The sequence below is a fragment of the Patiria miniata genome, unplaced genomic scaffold (genome assembly GCF_015706575.1).
Source record: "Patiria miniata isolate m_02_andy unplaced genomic scaffold, ASM1570657v1 HiC_scaffold_4, whole genome shotgun sequence".
NCBI classification, from domain to species: Eukaryota; Metazoa; Echinodermata; class Asteroidea; order Valvatida; family Asterinidae; genus Patiria; species Patiria miniata.
Window position 1 is genome coordinate 11,544,999 of NW_024037071.1, and position 25,357 is coordinate 11,570,355.

At 37.7% G+C, this 25,357-nt stretch overlaps 1 protein-coding gene across 8 annotated transcripts in view; it reads left to right on the forward strand.

The window, feature by feature from the left end:
• LOC119739632 (prominin-1-A-like) overlaps window positions 1-25,357 on the forward strand; it is a 50,273-nt gene that overhangs the window by 13,963 nt on the left and 10,953 nt on the right. For all 8 annotated transcript variants that reach the window (XM_038214628.1, XM_038214627.1, XM_038214626.1 and 5 more), the window contains exons 3-19: window positions 2,861-2,931; window positions 7,944-8,149; window positions 9,565-9,685; window positions 11,018-11,084; window positions 12,241-12,330; window positions 14,898-15,115; window positions 15,915-16,007; window positions 16,417-16,480; window positions 17,733-17,809; window positions 18,297-18,373; window positions 19,342-19,494; window positions 20,259-20,385; window positions 21,243-21,340; window positions 22,053-22,137; window positions 23,295-23,441; window positions 23,887-23,979; window positions 24,512-24,595. In XM_038214628.1, coding sequence (XP_038070556.1) covers window positions 2,861-2,931; window positions 7,944-8,149; window positions 9,565-9,685; window positions 11,018-11,084; window positions 12,241-12,330; window positions 14,898-15,115; window positions 15,915-16,007; window positions 16,417-16,480; window positions 17,733-17,809; window positions 18,297-18,373; window positions 19,342-19,494; window positions 20,259-20,385; window positions 21,243-21,340; window positions 22,053-22,137; window positions 23,295-23,441; window positions 23,887-23,979; window positions 24,512-24,595 — 1,871 coding nt within the window. The remainder of the gene's footprint in view (window positions 1-2,860; window positions 2,932-7,943; window positions 8,150-9,564; window positions 9,686-11,017; window positions 11,085-12,240; window positions 12,331-14,897; window positions 15,116-15,914; window positions 16,008-16,416; window positions 16,481-17,732; window positions 17,810-18,296; window positions 18,374-19,341; window positions 19,495-20,258; window positions 20,386-21,242; window positions 21,341-22,052; window positions 22,138-23,294; window positions 23,442-23,886; window positions 23,980-24,511; window positions 24,596-25,357) is intronic.

The following is a 25,357-nucleotide window of genomic DNA, read 5'->3' on the forward strand; positions in this document are numbered from 1 at the left end:
TACAATGTATGATATTTACAACATGTACGCACTAACACATTTCAAATGCAACTATAGTTTTCATCAGAGTACGAATTTTGTATCCAAGGATCAACCAAATAACAAAGCTAAGAAACCAACATTACCCATCAAACATGAACAGGTACCAATAATTTTTTTTATTTTCATGTTCGTAAACTTAAAGCTTTAGGGCTGGGTTTGGGGTTGTTTAAAACTAATGTGCAAAATCAAACAGAGAAAATAAAGTGCATCGAATGATTTTTTTGTTTTTGGCTTTTCCGCATAGTTGTGGAAAAGCCTTTTTTTTTGTTCTCATTTTTTTTCTTTGTTCTTCTTTTTCTTCTTCTTCTTTTTGTCGCCTAAATCTCATAGACTTTGTACACGTTTTTTCTCAATGCCACTTTTGGCATTAATCTTTGTCATACATCATTGAAAGTTACCACAGGCATAGTCCCTATAGCAAAGTTGTATCCCGAAAAGTGACGTCATCATGATGTCACCATGGGTCACGTGACGTCATCACAAATGTGCATATTTTAAAGTCCTATATCTTCAAAACTGCAAGTCCCATTGGGTTGAAACTCGGTATGTAGGTAGGCCAAGATGTGTTATATGTAAAAATTGAGATGACGTCATCATGACGTCTTCGTGGGATTTTATATAGATGTTTAAAGTTTTGAAGATTAGCACTATATCTCTCGAACCCAACATGCTAAATTCAAAATTCTTTTTGTATTATGTTTGTTAGGTAATAGGTATATATACATGTACACAATTTTGAAAAATGTGTGACGTCATCATGACGTCATCAAAAATGCGACTTTTTCAAACACATGTAAGAGAAAGTCTGATCGTCATGAAACTTGGTGGATAGCTAGATAATGGTAATAGTATGCAAATTCCGAAAAGACGTAACCATGACGTCATCGGTTGATTTTTTATGATTTTTTTCATATTTACAATTTCATCCCGCTTCCAAAATTTAACACTTCCTTTTATTGGGTTGACTTCAACCTTAGTACAAACCAAGACCACAATGCAAAAATGTGCATTGACAAGTGTAATCAAGATGATGTCATCGTAGGGCATGTGACGTCTTCAAATGCCAAATCCGAAGTGACGTCAATATGACACCATCAACTAATTTCTATACATTTTATATCTGTTGGCTATACTAGCTCAATATAACTTTTTGTGAACTTTGAACAAAAAAAAAATTATTAACATGACTGTACATTGGCAAAAACGCATAAAGTCATACAAAAAAAATAAGCGGAAAAGCCCTATGTTCTGTTTTCAAACAGACATAGACCTTTAGTTATCAACTTTCAACCATTCATGAGGATAACATGAGTCCTGAAGTTGTATACATGTACATGGGGTTTCCTAGTGTGGCAATTTATTGGAGGATGGGCCTGAAATTTGTTTACTTTGATTTTTAAGTTAATCTCTCAGTTGGTCATTCCACCGCGGATTGGGACACAATGTGTTACACTACCCGGGGTATTTCCATATTATGAAAAGTATGAATGCCTTGTTAGCAGTTGCTCTGCATGTACAAAATATTTGTTGTTTGGTGTTTAACACCAGTGCAGGAACTTTCAATTCTTTTCAATACATATTTTGCCAAAAATTTTGAGCAAAAATGTCATTCAGACGTAACATTGACACTGTGTCAACACCGTGTCAATGTTACACCCTAATATTATATTTGTACCTTTTTTTTTTAATTTCTGTAAATTTTTACCCAATTACACTATGCAAAACACTAACAAAAGCTTTTGTTATGGTAGTCACGTATCAAATGGAGCAGAGTGGTATTCACTTTGGCACCTTGTTTTTCATGCAAAATGCTGTTAAAAAAAAGGGGGGGGGAAAGGTTCATATTCTATTCTAAAATATTTGGGTTTTTTTTTGGATTGATTATCAGTTTTTTTACATGATGTAAATGTTTTATCTTGTCTCCAAAACTGTAATGAACCGGTATTTTACCGTTACAAAAATTACCACCATTGTAGGGTATGTGGACAAAATCAGAAATTGATTTATTACCCTACTAATAAATAGAGATCAGTTACCGGTACCAGCAAATAAATGGTACATTGCTTTTATCAATGCATGTCCAGTAAGAGGAGACTTTTAAATCAAGACCTCCAAACAATTGTTCATGTCTTTTTCATGTAAGGAAAGTAATCAAAGTTTAAACCGTTGCCACCCCCCCCCCAAAAAAAAGGATTCCAGTTTACATTAATATGTTCAAACAGACTATGTTACAGTGTTCAAATAGAAAAAAAAGTCTGACTGTTGAAACAATGTGCTAAGTTGTAAGACTTTTATGGATATCAACGTGCCTAAAAATGTAACGAAAGTTACTGTGGAATTGCCCAAATGAGTATTTATTTTGTTTTTCAATTGTTTTTTTTTTCCAGCAATGTAGAAGTTATTCACTTTCGAATGAGACATGAAAACAATAGTCTGCCCACGCATAGTTAGTTTAATTTTAAAAAGTTAATGAAATTTGTAAATTAAATGTTACAAAATATTCAATTTTCATTTAGTTTGTGCATCCTACCGGTAACAATAGTTCAGTCGTACTTTTCTGTATATTTAAAGACATAAAAACAACCCCAAATGAAAGTGTTGACACATCAAGTATAGGTGGGGGAATATATTGCTTTTCCTCTAAAAACAAAATATATTTACAAATTTAAAACTTGTTTGGAAAAAAAAAAAATTTAACTGTTAAAGAGCAACTTAAATTAATGTGAATATTTTACTCTTTGAAGGGTGAAGTAGAGAAAGGATGATATTTTATTGATTCGTTTTCAATATTTTGTTCTGTTTTTTTTTCTTCCCCCAGAACTTATCACTGGCGTAATCAGTGGACAAACTGCGTTCAGCGTGTCACTGTTAACCGGCAGCATCTCCTCAGTAAGTTTGAATAAATGCATGGCCTGTCCTGTACCACCATTGTTGTAAAGTTGCGAAAATTTGAATATAGGAGTAAAGAAATCTTTCGGTTGTTCAGTCTTTAACTTCTTGCAGTATCCTTTGGACTCTTGCAATCCAAAAGACCTTTTAGCCACGATAATAGAGACAATTTTGGAAACAAAACATCATGGTCATGTTTATCCTAATTTTGTGGAAATTGGCTTTTAAATTGTAGGGCTCTGTCACGAGAATCATATGAACTACAGGGCGTAGCCGACTTAGAACAAGCAATCTTCTAAGAATTGTAGAGCCCCAGAGGTCCTCACTGAAATCCTTTTTAACACAAAACGTGCCAGGTCCTGCCATGCAATGTACATGTATACATTTACCATGTTCACAGGTACAGTGTACATACAGTTTTTGTCAAATGAAACAGTTGGCCCACCCCAGCAGCCTGTTTTCAAATTTGCTGAGGCCATGAACATTTTTAAAGACTACACTAATCAATTTTCTGTGAGAATGAAAACATCTCATAACAGTTATTGTCATGTACACAAGTTGTAATTTGCAAATTGGCTCCATCAGCCCCCCCCCCCCCGAAGAAATAATAAACGTTTTCACAGTGCCCCTCGAAAATTGTGACCATGCCTGTGAATGATGCCAATATACATGACATTTATCAAAACAAATTAATTACAGTTGTTCTGTCCAGATTATTAATTGCCCTTTTCATTTACACATGTAGTCATTATCTCAGTAGTCATTATCTCAGTGCTGGAATGACAGATAATGGAATTGATGACAAGACATTTGGTGTGGTTTTGTTTGATGTGTTTATCGTTTGTTAACAGTTACCACAGCAAGTTAATTTTTCAATTACATGTGTACATGTGTACAGTACATTATGTGCCCATACAGATCTGCCATGGATGTACATGTATGTACATGTACATTGGTCTTGGTAAATATAGAAAGAAGTTAATCAGGAAGAGCATCATTGCACTAAAGCAGGCAAGATGTGACAGAGGTATTGATTTTGGTGCTGCAGGTTCTTTGTTCATTTTATCAAAAGGTTGGGCCTACATGTACAATGTACGGTATGTCACTTTCTTCACATCAAATGTATCTATAGGCCTAAATATGGGCAAATAAATTAAAGCTTCCATTTTTTTTCAGTTTCCCCTGATATTTATTGCACCCCCAAATAATACACAATATAAACAAATATAATTTTTGTAATATTTTTAACTGCCTCCTAACTTACATAAGTAACTGAACATTAATTAGCCTACCTCACTGGGTTTGGTCTGTTCAAAATGGCACCCACTTGAAATGGCAAGCCAATATATTGGCTTAAACTGCATTGTTTTTATTTCACATTTAATTAATTCAGAACTCAAAGAGTATAATGGATCATTGTCTAATATGTCTCAATTCAGTGAACATGTTTAGACATGTTAGAATACCTGCTGAACATAGCAACTGAAAATCGCTACGGGGAAGGCGTCTAAAAAAAGAAAACCTTATGCTGTGATAACCTGAATACTGCTGCTTCATATTAAATTATCACATCTTTCATCATCCTCAACTGGTTTAAATGTATTTTGTCTCACTGGCTCAAGGATTGGAGTCAGAGACCCCTTCCATCCAAACCAATAATTTGTTCTCGGTCAGGCAAGTCAGGGCGGATGTCTTCATTGAATTAAAAATCCTATCTTGGGGGAATCCACACACTTAATTTCATGGGCTTGTTTGTCACTTGCCCTCCCAAGGCATTAAATTTCTGCTGGGAATGTACATACGTGTACATTTAAAGCATTTAGAATGAAGACAGAATATTTTCTCTGGGTATTTCAATCAGATTAAGCCATGGGGGAGCTTAAATCGTCCACTAGACAGTCTGGTAACATATGAGCCAAATTTGAGTCATGGAATTGTCTAGGTGGAAGTCTTGGTTCTCAGATTTTCTTTGGCCTTGGATAGTGCAGCAGTTAATCCCATAAATTTCTAGTCTTCATGGAAATGAATAATTTCAAAGGTCTATTGAGAGATACAGAATGAGTAGGGATCAGGCAACATCATGCAGGCCCATGCAGTACAAGTTTAATACAAGTTAAGTTCTCTAACAAAGATCTACAACATATGAAAACATGTACCAGTACATGTACATGTAGCTACATGAATGTGTTCCCTTGCATGTTTGAGAGCCTGCCAACATATAGGTTATGAGACACTATAGATTTGCAGATCAGGATAGAGTTGTCCTGCTCCCCGTGTTATTTTTTAGTTGGACTCAAAAGTAGATTTTTTTAAATGGTCTTTTTCTGGCAATAAAAAAGTTATTTATTTTTTAGTAGCCAATTATTGGCGTAAAAGTAGCTCCAAAAAAAGCGAAACCATATTTTCAGAGGTTGAAAACGTCCCATATTTTTTTGTAAAACTAAAAGCAAAACATACAAATTCAAACTCCTTTGAGTGAAAATATTGAATATGTTGAATAGCACTGGTAGAGGAACTTTAAACAAAGTGATTTTTGATTTATTTTCTCCCTCATGGATTGACCCACATGTTATTTTGTCCAGTGTACTATTTTGTATTGATAAAAATGTAGATTAAATTGTATACAAGTGTACAGTTTGTTTACATGTTGTAAGAGACAGGAAGCCACTGCTTATATTTATTTTCTATTTATAAGGACATTTCCTCATTTACAAAGCACATGTACACGTGTACAATGTACATGTACATGATGAACTGGTACATGCACAGTGTAACGCGCGCAAATAAAGGTTGCGGCGAAACTTAAATTTTCAGGCCGTTTGTCACCCTAACAAGCAAAAATACTATGAAGAAAACTCTGTAAAACTTAGTAATAGAATTCGAAAAGAATTTAATCAAATTAAACAATTAAACCAAATAAACAAGGAATTAAATCAATCAAAATGTTAAATGAAAAGTAAACAAATAAACGCTTAACTGGGTATTAATCAAGTAAACGGAATAACAAGGAACAAAATTAAATCCAAAACAAAACACCAAGAAATATCAAACAAATTATGTTACAATTCACCTGTCTTCAACTCTTCAACTTAGGCCTAATTCCTCAAATCCAATCTTCAAATCAACTTTCCAAATCAAATCTCCAAATAATACTTCAAATCAAATCTTCAATCAATACTTAACAAAGTATGGTGGGCCACCAATATATTCGCGAATCACGCGTTGTCGGCTCCTCCGGTCGGTTCCCGGTTGTCCCTTGGACTTGAAGGCCTTGAACCCTCCAGAGACTGGGCAGCTTTCTGTCTCAGTTGCTTCAAGCAGGCGCCGTCTGTGCTTCGGCTCGCCGTGTTGCTTGGCCGGGGTAGGGTTCTTCTTGATCGGGAGCTTCAATACGGGCCCATCAGGCTATGCCAGATAACGCCTTGCTCTGGCGCACTGACCCTGAGCCATCTGAAATTTATAATTTCAAAACCTAAAACGTCTATATTCTGCAATAATAGTCACTTCAACTAAACAGCATATTCCATATTTGGCCACCAAATCATAAAAATACCCGTCATCTGCGCAGACATAATCTAAGAAGTCATCTTTCTCAAAATTCCAGTTAAACTTCAAATAAGGTTATCGATTCTCAAACCATGATCCAATGACATAATCTATAATTAAATCGACCAATAAGTGATCCAAAATTCTAATGAAAACTTAGAAAGTCATACAACGTCATAAAAATAACTACATGTACACACATCAGTGCTAACTGAAACTATGTCTCATTAGATCATAAATCAAACGTCAATTTTCTCAACAAAATATGAACAAAATTAGCTAAAATCAAGAATCTGGTATCTATGTTAACCAATAAAACTACTCACGGTAGATCGAGCAGATCTGCCACCTCAAAAGTGGAAATTTCTGGATCCAAACTCAATGATTTTGGAGTGACCGTGACTGGCTATATTGCAATCGCAAAGTCCTCTGGCATTCGCGCAATATCTGCAGCATTCCAAAGCCAGCGGGTGAAAAGCGCTATTTGCATAAGAATCACTCGCTTTCACTTTCTGCACTCGCACTGACACACTGGATCATACCATGGCTAAATCAACATTAGGAAGAAGAACAAATACAACATATGTATACAGGTGTTTACATTGATAAATCTTTATTTACAAACAAAATAGACTTCGCCAGTCTCGCTTAGGAAACATTTAACACAGTACGGAGAAGTTCTATTCGCTAAACATAAGAAATAAGAATAAAAGTATAGGAAATCCACATCAGTTCTGACACACAGAATTACAGCTGTGCGGTCATTGCAATTTTAATGAACAAAAATAACCAGAAGCCACATGTACATGTATACATACATGAATGTATACACAAATGTATACATCTGTATCTACATGTATGTAGTCACACATGACAGTGAACCATATGGCTATTCCTCAGTCATTATTGTCTATCACAGATCATTTTTGAAAGTGTCAGGGTTTACAAAGTAGACATTTTAAATTTATGTGCATTTTTGGACAATACCGGTATCTAAAAAATAATATTTTCCCTTGGGAACAACAAACATGACAAACATGGCTGCAATGGCAGGGTTCTCTTTTGAACTACCGGTACCTAAAGTTTGATCCTCTATTATGAACATACATCAATCTAATCACATCGAGAAATAAAGCTAAAAATTCATTGTTTTCTGAGATTGCTTAAAAACATTTAAAATGCCCCCTTACCCCTTTGAGGAAAACTTACAATTAAGATTGAAAATGTTGGTTGCTGGAGGGGGGGGGGGAGGTTCACTAGAGGTTCAACTGTATCAATGTTTGCTAAAAATCTACTGCTGAGAATATCACACTAGAGGTTTAACTGTATCAATGTTTGCTAAAAATCTACTGCTGAGAATATCACAAGTTCACTTGTATTATTTATATGATGAAATTTTGCATCAGGAAGATTATAATCACGAAACAGAAGTGGCAATTATAACATGTACCTTTCGTTACTTACAGTTGACTGGCAACCTAATGGGCTTTGCGATTTGCTTCATCATCGGTGCACTGTTTGTGGTCATTTTCCCCATCGTTGCCCTGTGTTTCTGCTGCTGCCGTTGCTGTGGCAACTGCGGAGGCAAGATGTACCAGAAGGAAGGCAACTACGACCGGATCAAGCGAGTTGTCTTTGGCTTCTTACTGGCACTGTGCATGGGCTTCATTGTGTAAGTCATGGGGGTTCAATTCCATGGAAATTGTGGGTTTCCTCTTTAGTAAGTTTTCTGCCATAAGCTACCGATTCCGAGTGTCTGTATTATTTTAAGTGTTATAGTTGGGTCGTGTCAGAGTTCCTGATACTGGAATGTACATACCGGTGGGTGATAAAGTGCGAATCAAGCCTCAGCATCCCAGTCAGTGGACGTGTCACGCACAGAGCCCTGTTTGACCTCAGTTTTTTGTCCCGAGGTCACGCACGCATGGCCCAAAACCTACGCGAGATTTTACGAGACTGTATTAGAAACTACAGAAAAACACGAAAAGTACCTAGATACATGCACTGTTTGGCCAAGATGGCTAGGTAAGGGAAAAGTTGAATTTCTGTGCTTTATTTTGATACCAAACATAGCTGCTTTAGACAACAATAAAGTGTTGTTACGGCGTGTCAAACAAAATAATTTGTATAGTACCAAAAGCAAAGGCGTATAGTTTTAGGTGTACATTTGATTCTTAAAAAAGGCCAAAGAAATGGCAAGGTTCAGTAGATAGATGATAGTATGCGCTTCATTTTCATGTGAAACACGTGCAGGACACTTTTATATTTTTGGTCCAAATTGCCGGTTGAAAAAATGAAGACTTTTGCGGACTGAGTACTTTTAAGTAACGGTAGGATTTAACTGGTTGAATGCACAGCTGACACACATGTAAAATAAATGTCCTTGTGCAAATACTTGTACATTTACAGGATACTTTTTATTGTTATTTTGGTTTATTTCTTTTGAATTCAGAGCAGCCAAATGGCTGAACCATGCAAATTTACAAAGTAGAAACAAAGAAATTAATCCAAAGCCAATACATACATGAAATTTCAAAAAAGCAGTAGCATTATCATTATTACTTGAAAATTAAAAAAGAACAAGACAATGCAAATGGAAACAAGAATCAAGAAGTCAAAGTTTTTGGGAATCAGAAGTGGAATGGAAATAAGGGTAGGAAAAAAAGCAAGAAGAAGGAAAAAACAGTTGGCAGGGAAAGATAGATCTGGAATGGAGGAAGGGAAATAAGAGAAAGATGTGAAATTAAAAAATAAACTCCAAAAATCAATAGTCTAACATAATTTTACGTCTTAATTTAACTTGAAAACGAAGTTCCAAAGAAGGAGGGAAAAAAGGGGCCCAAAAAAGTATACCCAGGTATATACAGACACTACACAATCTACCGGTTTCATGTTATTTCCACATTTTACCTGTATTTCAACATACGTATCAGGCTCAGTATTAGGACTCAACTACCATGACTACAACACTGTAATTTAATTTCACAGTATTGACTGGCAAAAAAATGTGCTTCTCATAATCAGACGCCGAGCATTAATTAAACACAAGCCGAGTAGTCAATGCTTTTTTCAATGTGATTGATTCAGAGGAGGAGTGGCTACTGCATTCTGCGTCAACACTTTCACCAGCCAGAAGGTTGAATCTCTTCCCCAGGATGTGGTCGATAACATCGATGATATGGTGTCCTTTGTCACTTACACCTTACAGGTGAGTAGACCCAGGCCCACTTTTGCGGAGCTGCTGAGCAGGGGAAAAAATCAAGCAAATATTTTATTTAATAAGCAAAAAAAGGTTAGCAGTGTGAGCTGCTCTGCTGAGCATATACATGTAAAGATTTGTTAGGATTTTTTCCGATACCAGGATATTTTTTGGTCAGGATTTTTCCCCAATATTAGGATTTATAAGGAATCCCTTTTGAAATGTGGAATTCCGGAGTTTTCACCAAAAAGGTGTTTCTACCTATAAATATTTATATACATGTAGAACAAAAGAAATGGGCTACGGGAAACATTGTTCATACGAGGTACCAGTATATCCCTTCACCAGTGTACAATGTACATGTAGTTATTATAAGCACTGTTAAATCAGTGCTGATTGACAGCTTGCATGAAAAAAAAATAACCAGCTTGCTTGGGTGAGACTGGAACCCACAATCTCCTATGAAGTAGTGCAGACAACTGAGCTCAGTTGGGTCAGCCAGCCAGATCTAATAGCAAAGTGAGTTAGGTTGGTTCTTGGTGCAAACTGACAGATTCCACTTGCTATAGATTCAAATTTCAGCGAAGTATAAAGTGATGACTATTAGTGATGTCATTGCATGCGGCACACATTTATGATAGCTCTTCATCTTGTTCATCAATCAATTTGTTTTCACCCCCAAATTTTATGGGTTACATGAGAGGCTGGGATATGAAAAGATTTGGCTGTGGAAAAATTAGGGCCAAGAAAAGTTGGCTTGGGCTAATAAACTCTCAGACTCTCCTACTTTGGTCACTTGGCCAGAAGAAAGTTGTTATGCAGGGTACCGTAGCAGGGAACAGGTCATCCAAAATCTGAGTGGATCTACAAATGTACTCATTGATCCTCTACACAAGGATAAACGACTTCCCCAAATTTCTGGTTAGAGGTGTGTTAGGCACTTGCGCGTCGTGTGTGCGCGAGACATGGCGCACGACCGCATTTTGTACACAAGCTCAGACGAGTCGTTTATCCTTGTGTAGAGGATCCGTGATCTACACAATCAAGACTTTGGTGGGGCAATCTTTACCAGCACTTGGTATTTGAACTGTTTACTAACCAACAAAAATACTAGTGCCATCAGTACCAGAGACGTAAACAAACAAACCAACCTAACCCAAACAAAGTCTATTGTGAGCAATTTGTATGCTCGGAACTGTTTATGAGTTTTATAAATAAATACACAGTGTATCAATACTTCCCGGAAAGGCGTTGTCTTTCCATTATATTACTACCTCAGCTCAATTAAAATCTTCCCACTTAACATTATATTTGTGTTTATGTTTTGTTTTGACCCGACAGGAGATTAACTTCACAGTTGTGGACCAGCTGAACTACACCCTGACTCAAGTGACGCAGGACCTGACTGGTACGTAGAGGTGTTGTCCCTACGTCAGAGAAACATATGGCTACACCACAGCCTTGCTGACTAGTGTACATATTGGAAACACCTGTCGTTATTAAAGTGATGATTCAATCAATAATGTGCTGTCTAGTCATTATTACCTCTATTATGTTGCATCTGTTCTGTACCAATATTGACCTTTTAGATATTGTAATTGTTGAATGTAGGGGTATTGCAATTGTTGAATTAAGTCAATCAATTTGCAAAACGATTTTGTCAGACTTACCCGAGTCTGTCTTAATTAGCCAGGTGGTTACGTGTATTTCTGGATTCTCTTGGCACTGAGTGACTGAGAATGTTTCTATCCCCCTGGATGGCATGGCTGTCCATGGTCAGGTGGTCCCCAGCTATTAATACTGGAACACTTTTATATTCATGGGTAGAGAGAGGCCAGTGGGTGTGAGGTGGCTTGCCCAAGGACACAATACATGGAAAGCATCTGGATTGAACACCTGATTCTCTGATCAAGAGTACATTTGTAACCAACCCTAATCATAGGCCTCACTCTTTTACATAGTCACATCATCAAATCTAAAAACTCAGTCTTTGGGTTTGTAATCACCACTGATAAGATTTTTTTGCTCTCATTTGATTACGCAACCATTGGAATGTTTCTGGATCTTGTGTTGAATATTTTCAATAGTAAATTAGATTGCGCCCGCTACTGCGGGTCATGTGATATTTTTGTAGTGTTTTTCACATGAAGCCCTGGTTATTCAAACTTTTTAATTTTCATTTCAATTTTCATGAAAAACAGGGAGTTTCATGATTGTCCTATAAAACCTTGTAGTATTTAGTGCTGAACTGTCAGATCTGCTGAGCTCATGAAAGTAGCTACGCACAGAAAAGTTAAAAGTTAACACAATTTTCTACATGCGCTTGAATCTGCTTTTGCCATTACGTACATGTAAATTTGCTATTCATGTTGTTGTTTTTTATCTCCCTCCAATGTTACCCATTGTATGATACATGTAAAGTGTCAATATTATCTGGAACTGTTTTTTTTTTTTTTTTTTGGTGATTTTGTCAAAGTAGTGATCTGCAATTCCAATGTTTGTGAAGCCCTGTATCAGTTTTTATTTTAGTTTTGTAATGATTCTATACTTGTTTCCTTGTCTAGCTATTGATCAGCTTGTTGGAGTGCCAGTCAAGCAGGAGTTATCAAGCATCGTACAGCCAGCCATCGATGCAATCTATCCACTTGATAACTGTGAGTTAACTTTCACTTGTTCAGTTCTATCAAAAATATGGTCTTTTGCAAGAGTTGAATATTGAAGAAAGATGCCTTTTTAAAATGTTTTCCTCCTTGGGAGGAAGTAGTCTGAGTATCACCCGTTATGCACGGAGCCAAGTGTTCTGTAACATCTGATATGTTTAAACATGCAGATACATGCAAGCCGCACGCCAGCCAATCGAGGTCGACTTTACTAAATCGTGACATCTTTCATTCCCAAATCAGGACTAATGGTTTGATTGGTCAATTCGAATGCAGTGTTTTGTATTACATCAGCTGGGTGCATATTGCGTAATATGATACAGAGCGCGGACACAGGTTTTTTTAGTTATCCATGTCTATGACGCGCAACGGGTGAAAGACCGAAGACCCGATACAGAAAGCGCCCGCTGATTGGTCAAAATCTAGAGGTCAAGATGCTGTTGTCTTGCATAATTGATCAGCGAATCTGCTCGAATGTAATAGATCAAGAAGGAGAAATATGAAGAATTCTGGCAAAATGAGACAGAAGTGGGCAGAGGTCGAAATGAGAATAATATTCTTACAATACTGTTTGCAAATTGCAATGACTTTGATAGAAAAGTCTGTTGACAAGTTATGGCTGTTAAAACAAGTTTTTATTTGTCAACATCAACATGTCAAAAAAGTATAATACTGAGAAACAGCCAAAGTTTCGAGTTTTGTATTGAAAATAAAAGATCGCAATTGTTTTTAAAAACAACTTAAAAACAATTTTATTCTACACCTTTTAATACTAGATTTTTAACATTTGTGTGGTAAACGAATCAAAGATAACAAATACGACAAAATAAAAAAAAATAACATTCATTCGTTTTTTTGCATTCTTCTCCACTGCGGCCTGTGCCCAATACCATCTCTTTTTGCCAGAACACCTCACTTGTTTGGCAATTTACTGGTAGCTGTGGATAATTATGCAAGTTCGTGTATTCACGGGAATTTGAATGCAAAAGGAATTCAATGTCATGAAACATTCACAGCCGCATATTTTTGCAGTAGTTAAAATATGTTCATATGTAAACATGGTAAAGCACACAAACATATTGAGTGCTTCCCATGATGTTCCAAGTTGGTATTCACATTGACTTTCCTGCCGAGCATGAATTGGGCCTTCAGATTAGAAGCAAGAAAAGAACCGCCTCAGTCAATGTTGGATTGCATTTTTTATTTTTTTACATTCCCTTTAGAGCTGTATGAAATTACAAGAGTGCTGTTTTTCTGAGTCTTTCTGTCAGCAGCTAGCATAGCTTTAGGTCTTTCTTCATTGGATTGATATGCAGAGTGCTCACACATCCATGTATGCCTGGCACTGAGCAAATTCAATTTCCACATACGCGTATTGGAGAGTTGCATTGTGTGCTATGAATAGTTCTACTCTCAGAGCTCTCTTATTAGCATTATGTGCTGACATGACCACATACAATGCACTTTTGCCTGAAGGGTGATGCTTTATGGCCATCGCATTTTATTCAGAAATAGGCAACATTTGGTTGTGGGTACGCCTGGACAGATGTTGATATTACAAGTAATTAACATTTTATTTGTGATGGACTTAGGCCAAGTAAAAATAAACATGTTTAGTGTCCTGCTTTTGGGGGGAAAAAAGGAAGGAGGCGGCCTTTTTTTTCTTCTTTTTTTTTCCTTCCAAAATGGCCGCCCGACCGGGCTATTTTTCAAGATGGCCGCCACTTGGACTCAGAAATGGCATACCAGCTTTATATGGGCTAGATGCAACAGACAAAGAAAAAAAAAGGAGGCGGCCTCCAAAAAGGAATTGGGCGGGGACGCTAAACATGTCCTTTTTTTTTTATTTGGCCTTATAAGCACCGATGGATACATACAATCTTGGCTTACAATCTATCAACAATTGTAATTTCTACATTGTACTTGTAGTTTTAATATACATGTACATGTACATAGATAACAGTTTGTGGAAAAAAAATCTTGCTCTAATGGTATGCGTACATGGGCAAATTGGACATTTAATCCAACAAATTAACAAATTGGTCTATCAGTGCTAATTTATAGCTCTACTTCAAAGCTAACACGTTGACTTCAGCCTTGGTTTTTAGTGGAGTCAGTTTTCAGTAGCATCAGGACCCATTTCATGCCACTTCTTTTAATACCAAGCGAAGACTTCTTTCATATGTGAGGAATTCTTCAATTGCTTTACCATTGATGAATCCGATATGCGGGTCTTCTATGGAATTCAATTCCATGCCCGATAGTCTAATACATGTATCTCATACAGTGTAGGTTATAATAATGGAGTTATCGCTTGTGCGCATTCACGCATCACATAACTAAGGGTAGTGTGCCTACCTGGTTAGCACACAATTTCTGCCCTAACTCTGTAACAGCAGAATTCCAATGTTGGGAGAAAGCCATGACATTGGTCCCATTTCACAGGTCCACTGTGTATACATATTATGTCTACAACAAAGTTAATTTAAAACACTCTTGAAGTACAACACCATGCATGACCAATTGTTTAAAGTTTTTGCCTTGTTCCTGCCTTGTAACAGCCATCAGCAGTACCTACAATGGCCTAGTCAACATCAACACTACACAGGCAAGCGTGGAGGACATGTGGTTGGAAGTCAAGACTCGCGTAGATCAGGCCTTCACTGACCTTACCAGTGCTTGTGCAAGCTGTACCGGTAGTTGCTGCTCAGCACCATCAGCTCCTGATTTCACTGGACTGAACATGAACGCGGATTGGCGGGATATCAACTTGGGCATGGTAAGTTCCCGGGAAACAAATACTAGATGTCTCACCAAACATTTTAATGTAGTCACTAGCTTCCACCATGCAGACTGGGAAAATTGGGAATTCTCCGAAAGCAGAATCACCAGAATTTCCATTCAGTGTTGGAGGAAGCCGTCTTACATCTCACAAATGACCCACCGATGGAGCCTGCTCTTCTGCTGAAGGAGCCTGCTCCCAACTGGCCCCGTCCAAAGGGTCGCCCGCGTTTGCGTTGGACGGACAACTATAAGACTTCAGGGCACTAGCTGAGGCTGAATCTGTCAGCCGGTTGGAGACTTGCCCAGAACCGGCTGGACTGGAAACTGGGCTGTCAAGACGCTACGCTCTTCTCGAGCATGCAAAATGGATTGATTGATTGATTGATTGATTGTTGGAGGAACCAAAAATGGTGGCTTTAGACAAATTTAAGTTTAGCAAAACTTTTCGGTAATGGTAGGAGAATTTAAATGATTATTAATCTCCATGTCAAACATAGTTTTCCATAGTAGTTCACAATTTTTTCATCCTTTTGGGCATCCTCAATTTTGCCAGTCACCGTCGAGGAGTGCTTACATATGGCTTGTTAGAATCCTGTCAGTCTTAAAGCTAACATTTGAGCCCTTCCAAGTCAACATATTCAACTGTTTTTTTTATTTCAGAACATTAAAAGGTGTAAAATTAACAAGGACACTGTACCTTGGGTATCAGAAACCTCAATACTGTTTTCTGTGATATTGTGTTTAGCTCAAAATTGTATACACACCCCAACACTTGTTTGTTTGTTTGTTTACAGGGCCATGGTTCATTTCCCCAAACTGTAGTGGACAGCGCAATTGTTTCTATGGCTGATGTCAACAACGCTGATCTATCCTCAGCTGCAGATGAGGTAATTCTCGCCCAAATGAAAGATGGTCCTTAGAAGTTCTAATTCCATGGAGTAATCAATAGAAAGAAATTGACTAGAGGGAGGATTGAACCCGTTACCTGTGGTACAATGTACTGGTGCGCTCCCCACTGAGCTATCCAGCCTTGTGGTTTTCTAATGTCAGTGTTTTTGTTCAGGAAAAAAAAAGGAAACAGCGGTTTCAGTACTGAGGGTTTTCGGGCCAATCCGCCCTTTGTTTGACATTTTTAGGCATCTTGTTTGGGTAGTGTATACATGTTTGTAAGAGATCTAAATGCAAGTCTGGACAATTAGCATGCACCCAGGAATATGTTATACATGATTTGATTGAAACTCTGACATGTCTGATTTTTTCCTTTTCTTTATCATCTGATTTTTCTTTTTCTGTTAGGGTGCATCCAACTTCAATAATCTGCCAGAGACACTGAAGAACACTACTCAATCTCAAATTGATGGTAAATTCCAGTTTTTAGTCCTAGTTAGGTGACACAAAAGATTGATTAAAGAACTTGTGGAATGCTGCAACATTGGTCTATCAATGGGGCTATCTAGCCCTGCATTATAGTACCTTCCAGTGTATTTCAGTGTCTTTTTATCCCCCTGGCTTTCAAGCCAGAAAGGGGGATATTGCCATGGTGTATTCCTTCTGTGTGCCTGTATGTCCGTCCGTGTGTCACAGTACAGGGTGTGTCTGTCCATGTGTGTTACGCTCTGGTTAGGTTACATATAAACTGTAGTGCAGACATATGAATAGTCAGATTTCTAATCTCAACCAAACATGGTGACAATAATCTTTGGGTAGGGGGTCTTAAGATGATTTTGAGTCCTTTAAGGTCAAAGGCCATCTTGGGGTCAAATGGGGTCATTGTTGATTTTGGTTAGGTAAAGTAAAATGTGTTGTCATATGTAAAGTCGGACTTCACTCTTAACCAAACTTAGTCACAATAATCTTTGGTTAGGGGGACTTCAGATGACTTGAGACATGAGGTCAAAGGTCATCTAGGAGTCAAATGAGGTCATTGTTTATTTTGGTTAGGTACACTGGAAAGAGTGCTTACTAACTTAATGTATATATACTGCCACCATACCAGGGGATCACTCTTAACCAAACTTACTCACAATAATCTTTGGTTAGGGGGACTTTAGAAGACTTGAGACATGAGGTCAAAGGTCATCTAGGGGTCAAATGAGGTCATTGTTTATTTTGGTTAGGTACACTGGAAAGAGTGCTTACTAACTTGCTGTATATATACTGCCACCATACCAGGGGGATCGTGTAAGCTTAACTTGCCGTATTGTTATCCCCCTGGCTATAAGCCAGAGGGGGATATATTGCGATAGCGTATTCCTTCTCTGTGTCTGTCTGTTATGTTTTGGTTAGGTTAACTCTTGTCAACACGATAACTTAGAAATACTGTGCTCATTATTATTACATTCGACCAAGAGGGCCTAGTTTTCACCCCAAAAAAGTATAATCTTGACACCTTATAGCCTGGTCCACCGTCCTTTTCACTGAGATCGTAAAGAAACTTTGTTTCAATTTACAGTGGTAAAGTGTTAAATAGGACTTGGAATTAGAATTCACAGCAAAATTTAATGATGGTCCTTTACTTTTCATAACAGGGCACCCTAAGATTGAATTAGACTCTGTTTGGTAATGAATGCTACAATGCATATACAATGTATGGTTTATATTTTGATTTTCAGCTATCGTGAGCACCATCAATGGTTTGAGTGGGAGCATCTTTGATCTTCTTTCAGCAGCCACCAGTCAACTGGCAGGGGTATGTATAAGCCACTGTTTTTTTCCCCACTTATTCCTCAGGGCATCCTGTTTTATTTCTTTGGTTCTCATTTCCAACAGACCCTATTGTGGGCTCTCGACCCCCTCCCCAAAAAACTGTTTTATTACCACTGACCTTGTCTGGAACTCTCTCAACAACAAAAATTAAGAAATGAAAAAAAATATGAATAAAAATTCAGGCAATCGTATTCTGTATTATTTGAAAAGCTATTGAAAAGGAATAAAAGCAGGAAAAAGTAGGAATTTAAAAAATGTGTTATTCATGGAGTATCCTGCTGACTCCGTTTTCTAGCTGCTTTGCGGCAAAATGGCAGCATTGAGCTTTATACTCCCCAGGGAGCTGAGATGGTATTTGGAATGTTTCTTTGGCCCAATGAGCAGGGTAATAATGATGTAGCACCTTAAACACCAACACTGGTGGATATGGGCACTTTATAAATACACATTATTATTATTATTATTGTTAGATTGTCGGTCAGGTTGATGGGTATAGGGATACAATCAACAGCTTCACACCATTCATCCAGGATTACGATCCGTACAGGTAAGTCAGGTGCACTGTCATGTGACAGTGGTCAGAACCCCTTAGAATCAATCCTCATCAGTATTTGTTGTCAAATTCCAGCGTAAGCAGTTTTACAGACAGATCGGAAGTGTGCAGTGAAGGTTTTGTATTAATTGTGGGACATTTCGTGCTACAAATTGGGATCTGCAGAGCATAAAACTTTGCTACATTGCTGTGCAGCATATGCTGTAAAATTAAAAAGTATACCTTAAAGTCTTTTGCGTCAATGATTTTAGTTTTTAGAAATAGGGAATGTTTTACCCAGTCATTCTCTGAAATCTTCCATATCATCATCATAAAATGAATATTCATTGTGTACATTTTCCTGGAAGTAAGAGTATTATTCCTTTGACACATTTCTGACCATTTCTTGGAGGAGTACAGTGTTTCTTGGGTCATTGAAACCAAAATTTGTAAAGAGACAGCAGCAGCAAATTGTGCAAAGTATTGGAAAAGTCAAAGCAAAATATCACAGATTCATTTCTGATATTACCAGTTTATAAAATTAATTCAATATTGGGCTTTGCCTTCACCAGCCTGTTTTTATAACCACTGAATACTCAGTGTACAACTATTGTGAGAAAAAAAATCACTCTTGTAAGCAGGAGTTCGTGGGTTTGAGTCTCACCTAAGTATTTATTTTCTCACAGTCACTCAGGACAACACTGAGTATACAGTGGTTATAAAAATACGTCAGTGAAGGGCAAAACCCAATATTGAACTTTCATCACCCGGACGCAAATTCCACCGTACATGCCGTATGTATAAAATTGAATTGTTTGTGTGTTTCCATTAATGAATGATTCATATTGGTCCAAAAAATGAAATGCAGAATACATATCAGTTTCCATTCGTCGTTTTGTCTTGGTCTTTAACAATGAGAATATGCACAGAACTAGTCTGATAAAAATGCATGGTCATTGTGGGTTTTTGTATGTTTGTTTCAGGAGTTATGCCTTGATTGGATTCTACAGTGTCCTGCTAGTCATTGCAGTCTTGTTCCTCTTTGGTCTCATTCTGGGAGTTGCTGGATACAACAGTGATGTTTCTCCAGCCCATCGAGGGAACTGCTCCCATTGTGGTGGCGTCTTCATGATGGCGTGCGTACAATTAAGTGAACTTGGAGTGCGACTTTTAAATTATTTATTTATTTTTGTTTGTTTTTTAGTGAGGCGCGGGTTTAAGATTGTTGGGATTCAGGTGGTCCATACTCACAGGAACATACATGTGCACTGCACCTGGTTATCCTTTACCCCTGAGGACTTGGAACAATGGGTAACTTGCGATAACAGTAGCCCTGAGGACTAAAGCCAAGTCCTCGGAAGGTTTTCATGCAAAACCTTGTGGGACATGTTGAAAAATATCCACACAATCGGAACAAATGAAGGGAGCAATAAGGGTCCTGATAATAATAGTAAAACCAGACTGTGTGAAATGGGCTGTGTTAGAATGTTGCAGATTTGAAGAGCGAAAACTTGCGGTAGCGTTACTTTTTTGCCAAACATATACTGTTTTTTTTCTTGTTCTTTTGGCATGGCATTGTAATGATGTTACCTGATATACATGTATTTCCATCTTTTGGGGGGGGGGGAAGGGGGAGGGGATATTGTCACAAGTAATCTGCCACTGAGGCATCCCGTTTTAATAACACAAGAAAATTACCGATTTTGTCTTTTTATGTTGGAAGCTATTGAAGTCAGTAGGCATCAAATGTTGCTGTTGATGGAATATGTTGGATTCAACAGGCTTTTCACCTTGTTAGATCCTGTTGGATTCAGACTTCACGCTAGTGCATGGTGCCTCAAGAAAAATACAACGAGAGTTTGGGCTGATATGGTACTTGCACTTTAACATTCCCTTGCAGAGCCGTTGGCATTGCGTTTATCTTCCTGACTTTCTTCATGCTGTTCACCATGCTGCTGTTCATTGTTGGAGGACCTGTTGATCGTCTCGTCTGTGATCCATTGGTATCTGGGGAGCTGTTTGCAGAGGTAAAAGAAAATTGGCAGGCAATATTCACAGATGAAAATCTTTTTTTGATACAAACTATTTGTGGAAATGTACTTGAATATTTGACTACATAACTAATTGCTGTAATAAGATTGAAGTTTTAAATCTCACTGCTCAGACATTGAGCTGATGTAGATTTTGTAGAGTCTACACTACCACATGCAAGTTCAATGTGCGTACAGCTTGTATGTGCATTGATCACTGCAGTAAGATACCCACAATTCTTTTTAGCATCTACCTTTCCCTTAAAAAAACAAATTACCCTTGGATAAGGTGGTTGGCACAATCCCAAAATGATCTTTGCTTTACTAGAAAATTATGTTCCCAATCAGAGCGTTCCAAATGGAAAGTAGAGAGTTTATGATTTGAGAGCACTGAACCTTTTAACCAGTTCAACAAGTTTGATAAATGTGCCCTGTAAAATTTGAAAAATCTGAATGGACAAAGTCATGACGTTTTAAGTTGGGTAAGTGAAGATTATTCAGTTTAACATTTCATTAATGGATTGTTTTGTTCCATTTTCAATTTTACGTTTTGGGTTGATCCTTGATCGGTCAATATCACTGTTCCTGACAGAAAGCACAAGAACACCAACCCACTCAAAAATCCCAAGCCCCAAAATCTCTGAACTTCCACACATGACACTTTTAAAAGAAAATTGAATCGATGCAAAGACTGACATCCATGTACTATAAATATACTGGCATGTGACACTTGGCTTAGATTTGTGTGAAAAGTAGAACAGGGAAAATGATTTATCAGCCACTTTATGATATCGTTTTCAGAAGAATGAGAGTGTCCTTTCAATTTTAATGTCATCATTTTTGTCTTCTTTCAGACCATCGACAAGAAGGATGCCCTTGGCCCTGGATACTTCCTGGGACAGACTCTCTTTCAAAACGGCAACATATCACTCACCCTCACTGGCATTCTTGAGTAAGTCTGGCATGCTTAGAGTAAGGATGTGACTTTGCGTTTAATTTTGTAAACGTTTAGCAAATATTGTAAATAACGTTTAAAAGTTCAACCGTTTAACAAAGGCTGATGTCTGCCCATTATGTCGTCAGACCGGTATGGTTGACGAGATAAATCAACAATGATTAACATAATCAATAGCAGGCAGTTATTAAACAAATAAAAACCTAAGTATGTTTACCCCAAATATAATAATAATTAATATTAATAATTTTTATTAAAGAGGTTTAAAACATTGTAATAATTTATGCTACATACATGTATGTTTAACTCAAAGGAGGATCACATGGACGTAGGTCCCTTTGTTATAATCCGGGTTTCGTTTAATCATTTTGGGAAATGTGTAAATGGATTAAGATTTTTTGTTTGTTTAAACGTTTAAACGTGTACATGTCACATCCTTAGCTTAGAGATGAAGTAATTATTACCAGAGTGGAAAAGTAATAAATGGGAGGTGGGAAGTGTGGGGGGAGTGGGGGGGGGGGTTTACTCAGTTGGTAATGGGAATTCCAAGGTTACTCAAAATGCACATATTGGAACCCTTTTATTGTCATGGATCTGTAGCTTATGTAGTAAATGATCTTCCTGTTATCATTCATTGCGGAAACGAATTCTGAAAGCGCAAGCTTAACAAAATTATTTTATTTCTGTATTTTGTTTTCATTGCTTTTAGTGACTGTGAAGCTAACAAGGCTGTGTATGAAGCCTTTCAGTTGGATAGCTACTTGAACATCTCTGCACTACTGGACTTCCAACAGGTGGGCATCATGTGAATTTTGTATTAAAATGTGCAGCCAGTCACATGATCACAGTGACAGTCATATGATCATATTGTACTATCACATGATCAAAGTGTAAAATCACTTGATTTTTTCAAATGCACTAGCAATACATTTTTTGAAAAAAAGTGAGCCGAGTCAGTTTTGGATAATTTTTAGCAACAGTTTCACTGGTGATTTTTTTTTTCTCATTGAAGCAGTTCTATCATCTGAAATTCCTGATAGATTTTTATCTCGCAAAAAAAGTAGTGGAAACATTGACCATTGTCTTGACTAAGGGTAAGGTAGATCATTTGTCATTTATCCCTTTTTTTTTCATTTGAAGCAATAAGGTGCAAAAATCTAAAGACGGATGCTGACTAACCTGATGAAGATTTAGCTCAGTGAATGCTGTATTTTCGGAGAAAACAATATTCTAGGATCTTGATTTCAATTCAAAAGTTGCCGAGTCATGTTTTGAATTGCGGCCGAAATCAGCATCCGGGACACGTTCTCATTCAGCCGATTGCAGCTATTCGATGTCACACACTGAACCTATAAATAATAGCAACCACGTGCGCGTCGTGTTAACGCTTGCACGCATCCATTCACGGATTACAAATTAACTACAAATGGAAATTTACAAAAATGCGTCACTCATCCCATCTTTGGAAATGGCCTTCTTTTATTGTTTCCTTCAAAATGAGAGCTTGCCAAAAAGAATAATTTCAGAGGAAGGTTTTTGCCATTACTATCTTTAAGCCAAGTAGGCCTATGCTTGTCAACAATAATTTCATGTTACTTTTTGGATAGCTGCAAATGATGCACTCTACCTTTAAAGTCCTGCAACTACATGTACATTACTTGCTATGTGTTGCTTTATTAAATTGCAGATAACATTTCCAGCGCCGTAAAGTTTTCTAGGTTTTATGAAAAAATTCAGATTCATGAAAAAATTGTAATAGCCGACTTACGCTCCAGATAGTGCCTCCTATGCAATGATGCACTGCAGTTGCAAACGAAGGTATGAATGTTCTATAAATGCTTTATCAGGGCCGTTCTATCCTTTCTACATGTATATCCTAAGTTTGTCATTTTTTTTGTGCTTAAATTAGGGTATCATACAATTATATGTATGTTTTTGTGTATCGTGACAGTTTATTCCCGACATTGGTAGCCAGTTTACCAACGTGACCGGTGATCTGACTGACGTGGACATTCTCACTCCTTCCACAAGGCAGATCTTGATCGACTTCCGTGATTCGCCGGCAGATAACATCAACTGGACGCTCTTCAAAGAGGAGGTAACCACTGACCAATACTCATGCTTTTATGAGAGTGTGAACCAATTAGTTATACTGCTTGAGTAATTATCTCTGCAGCAGAGTTTTCAGAATGTGGGTTTAGCATGTAAGTTTCACAATGAAATGTTGATTCTTGTGTCCTTGAGTAGGATTCTTTACCACAATAGGGCTCGTTCAATCACGGCCATTTCTGTAGGAGAAGTGCAACTGTGTATTTTACGCAATTTAGCATGCATTGTGTAGGGTTGAAAATGTTCCAAACACGCGCGATTGTTGCTCAAAATGTGTTTGAAATACAATGCAACTGATGCGCGTAATGCAAGTTGACGCTCAAAATGCTGATGCAAGTGGATGGTCTGTAGGAAATGACGTTATTTGAACGAGACCTATAGTACTTTCACTTATGTGTCATTAATGCCTGTGGATTGTTTCTGTTGGCCAACAGCTTGCTAAAGATCTGACCAACGATGTCAACAGTGCCGATGACCTCTCTGTCCTTGCTGGCCTGCTCAATACATTTGCTTCAACGCTGTCAGGTGTAAGTTGGCATTTTTTCAATCAAATAGCTAACACTTTTTCAAAGGAATATTTCCAAGCCTTATTTGATCAGTCTATATGTAACTATATGCTCAAAGGCTAAGCTGACTCAATGTTTGATTTGAATGATATCAATGTGGAACTCGGAATCAGATTAGTGACTCAATATTATTTTAGGGTATGACTCCTTTTAGTAGCTGATTCCAGTTCCCTGAAATTTGATTACTGACCCTTAAATGTAAAATAAATTTTGGCAAGTGATCACATTATACAGAGGGATTTTACCTCTATATTATTCATCATTCGTGATTCACTACTGCAGTTTATTTGTGATATCCGAAGGCTTTCACATTCTGAATGGAATTGTAACTTCTGGATGGAATCCGAATCAATCCTCTTGCCACACCATACATCGATGGGCTTCATGGCAAGAAAAAACATTTATGGTTACAAAAAACTCCTTTTTCTGGTATGACAGTTTGTGTGTTTTATTAGGAAGTCAGAAGCTAATCCGTGTGTTTTATTCCCTACAGGGTGACGTTACTACCTTTCAAAATTTAGCAACCACTCTGAGTGACATACAAACCAACTACATCGCACCTCTCCTGACCGAAAGGGTAACGCTTGTTGAAAATGTTTCTTCGAACCTTTCTAAACTGTTAACAAGTACTGTCAGTCTATCTGCATTACATCACCCCATTACTCGTACACGTGCAGCAACTCACATCACCATACAAGCCTGAGCACCACTTGCTTGTGGCTCCATCTGCAAGGCAGAGTTTTTTCTGCTGCAGCCCCTTGCCTATGGAACAGTCTGCCAATAACACTCAGATCACAACCTGATGTTGATTCTGTCAACGGCATGTCTCAAAACAAACCTTAACCCTAACCGCCCCAAATCCTTCAAAATCCTCTTTACCAAAGTGGAGGAATTTTGAGGATTGAGGTTACATGGCAAAAGTGCGTTACTGATTTTGTAGGATGCACTTTGTCAAGGTCTTAGGCCTGACCTTGTGTTGTTTTTGCTCAGCCATGCATAAATATAGGCCTCAATTATGCTTGAATCCTCCGTACTGCTCCAGGATGTCACTGGCCAAGCCTCAACATATTGACAATCACTGCCGCAGGATTTTGCAGGATTCAGGCAGTGGTCATCCCTCCATGGACCATATTCGAGAATTAACGGAGGATTTTGCAGGATTGAGGCTACATCCCAGCAAAAAGGCCTAGGGAGTTGGGGTTGATCTTGTCAGTAGATACTTAAGACCCCAGCGCAGTGAATACATGTAGGTTTTCTAGACACAAGGCTTCATAAGTTTGTATAATTATTCTCCTCCATTCTATGTTAAGGCGACACTTTGTGCTAACCTTTTCTATGC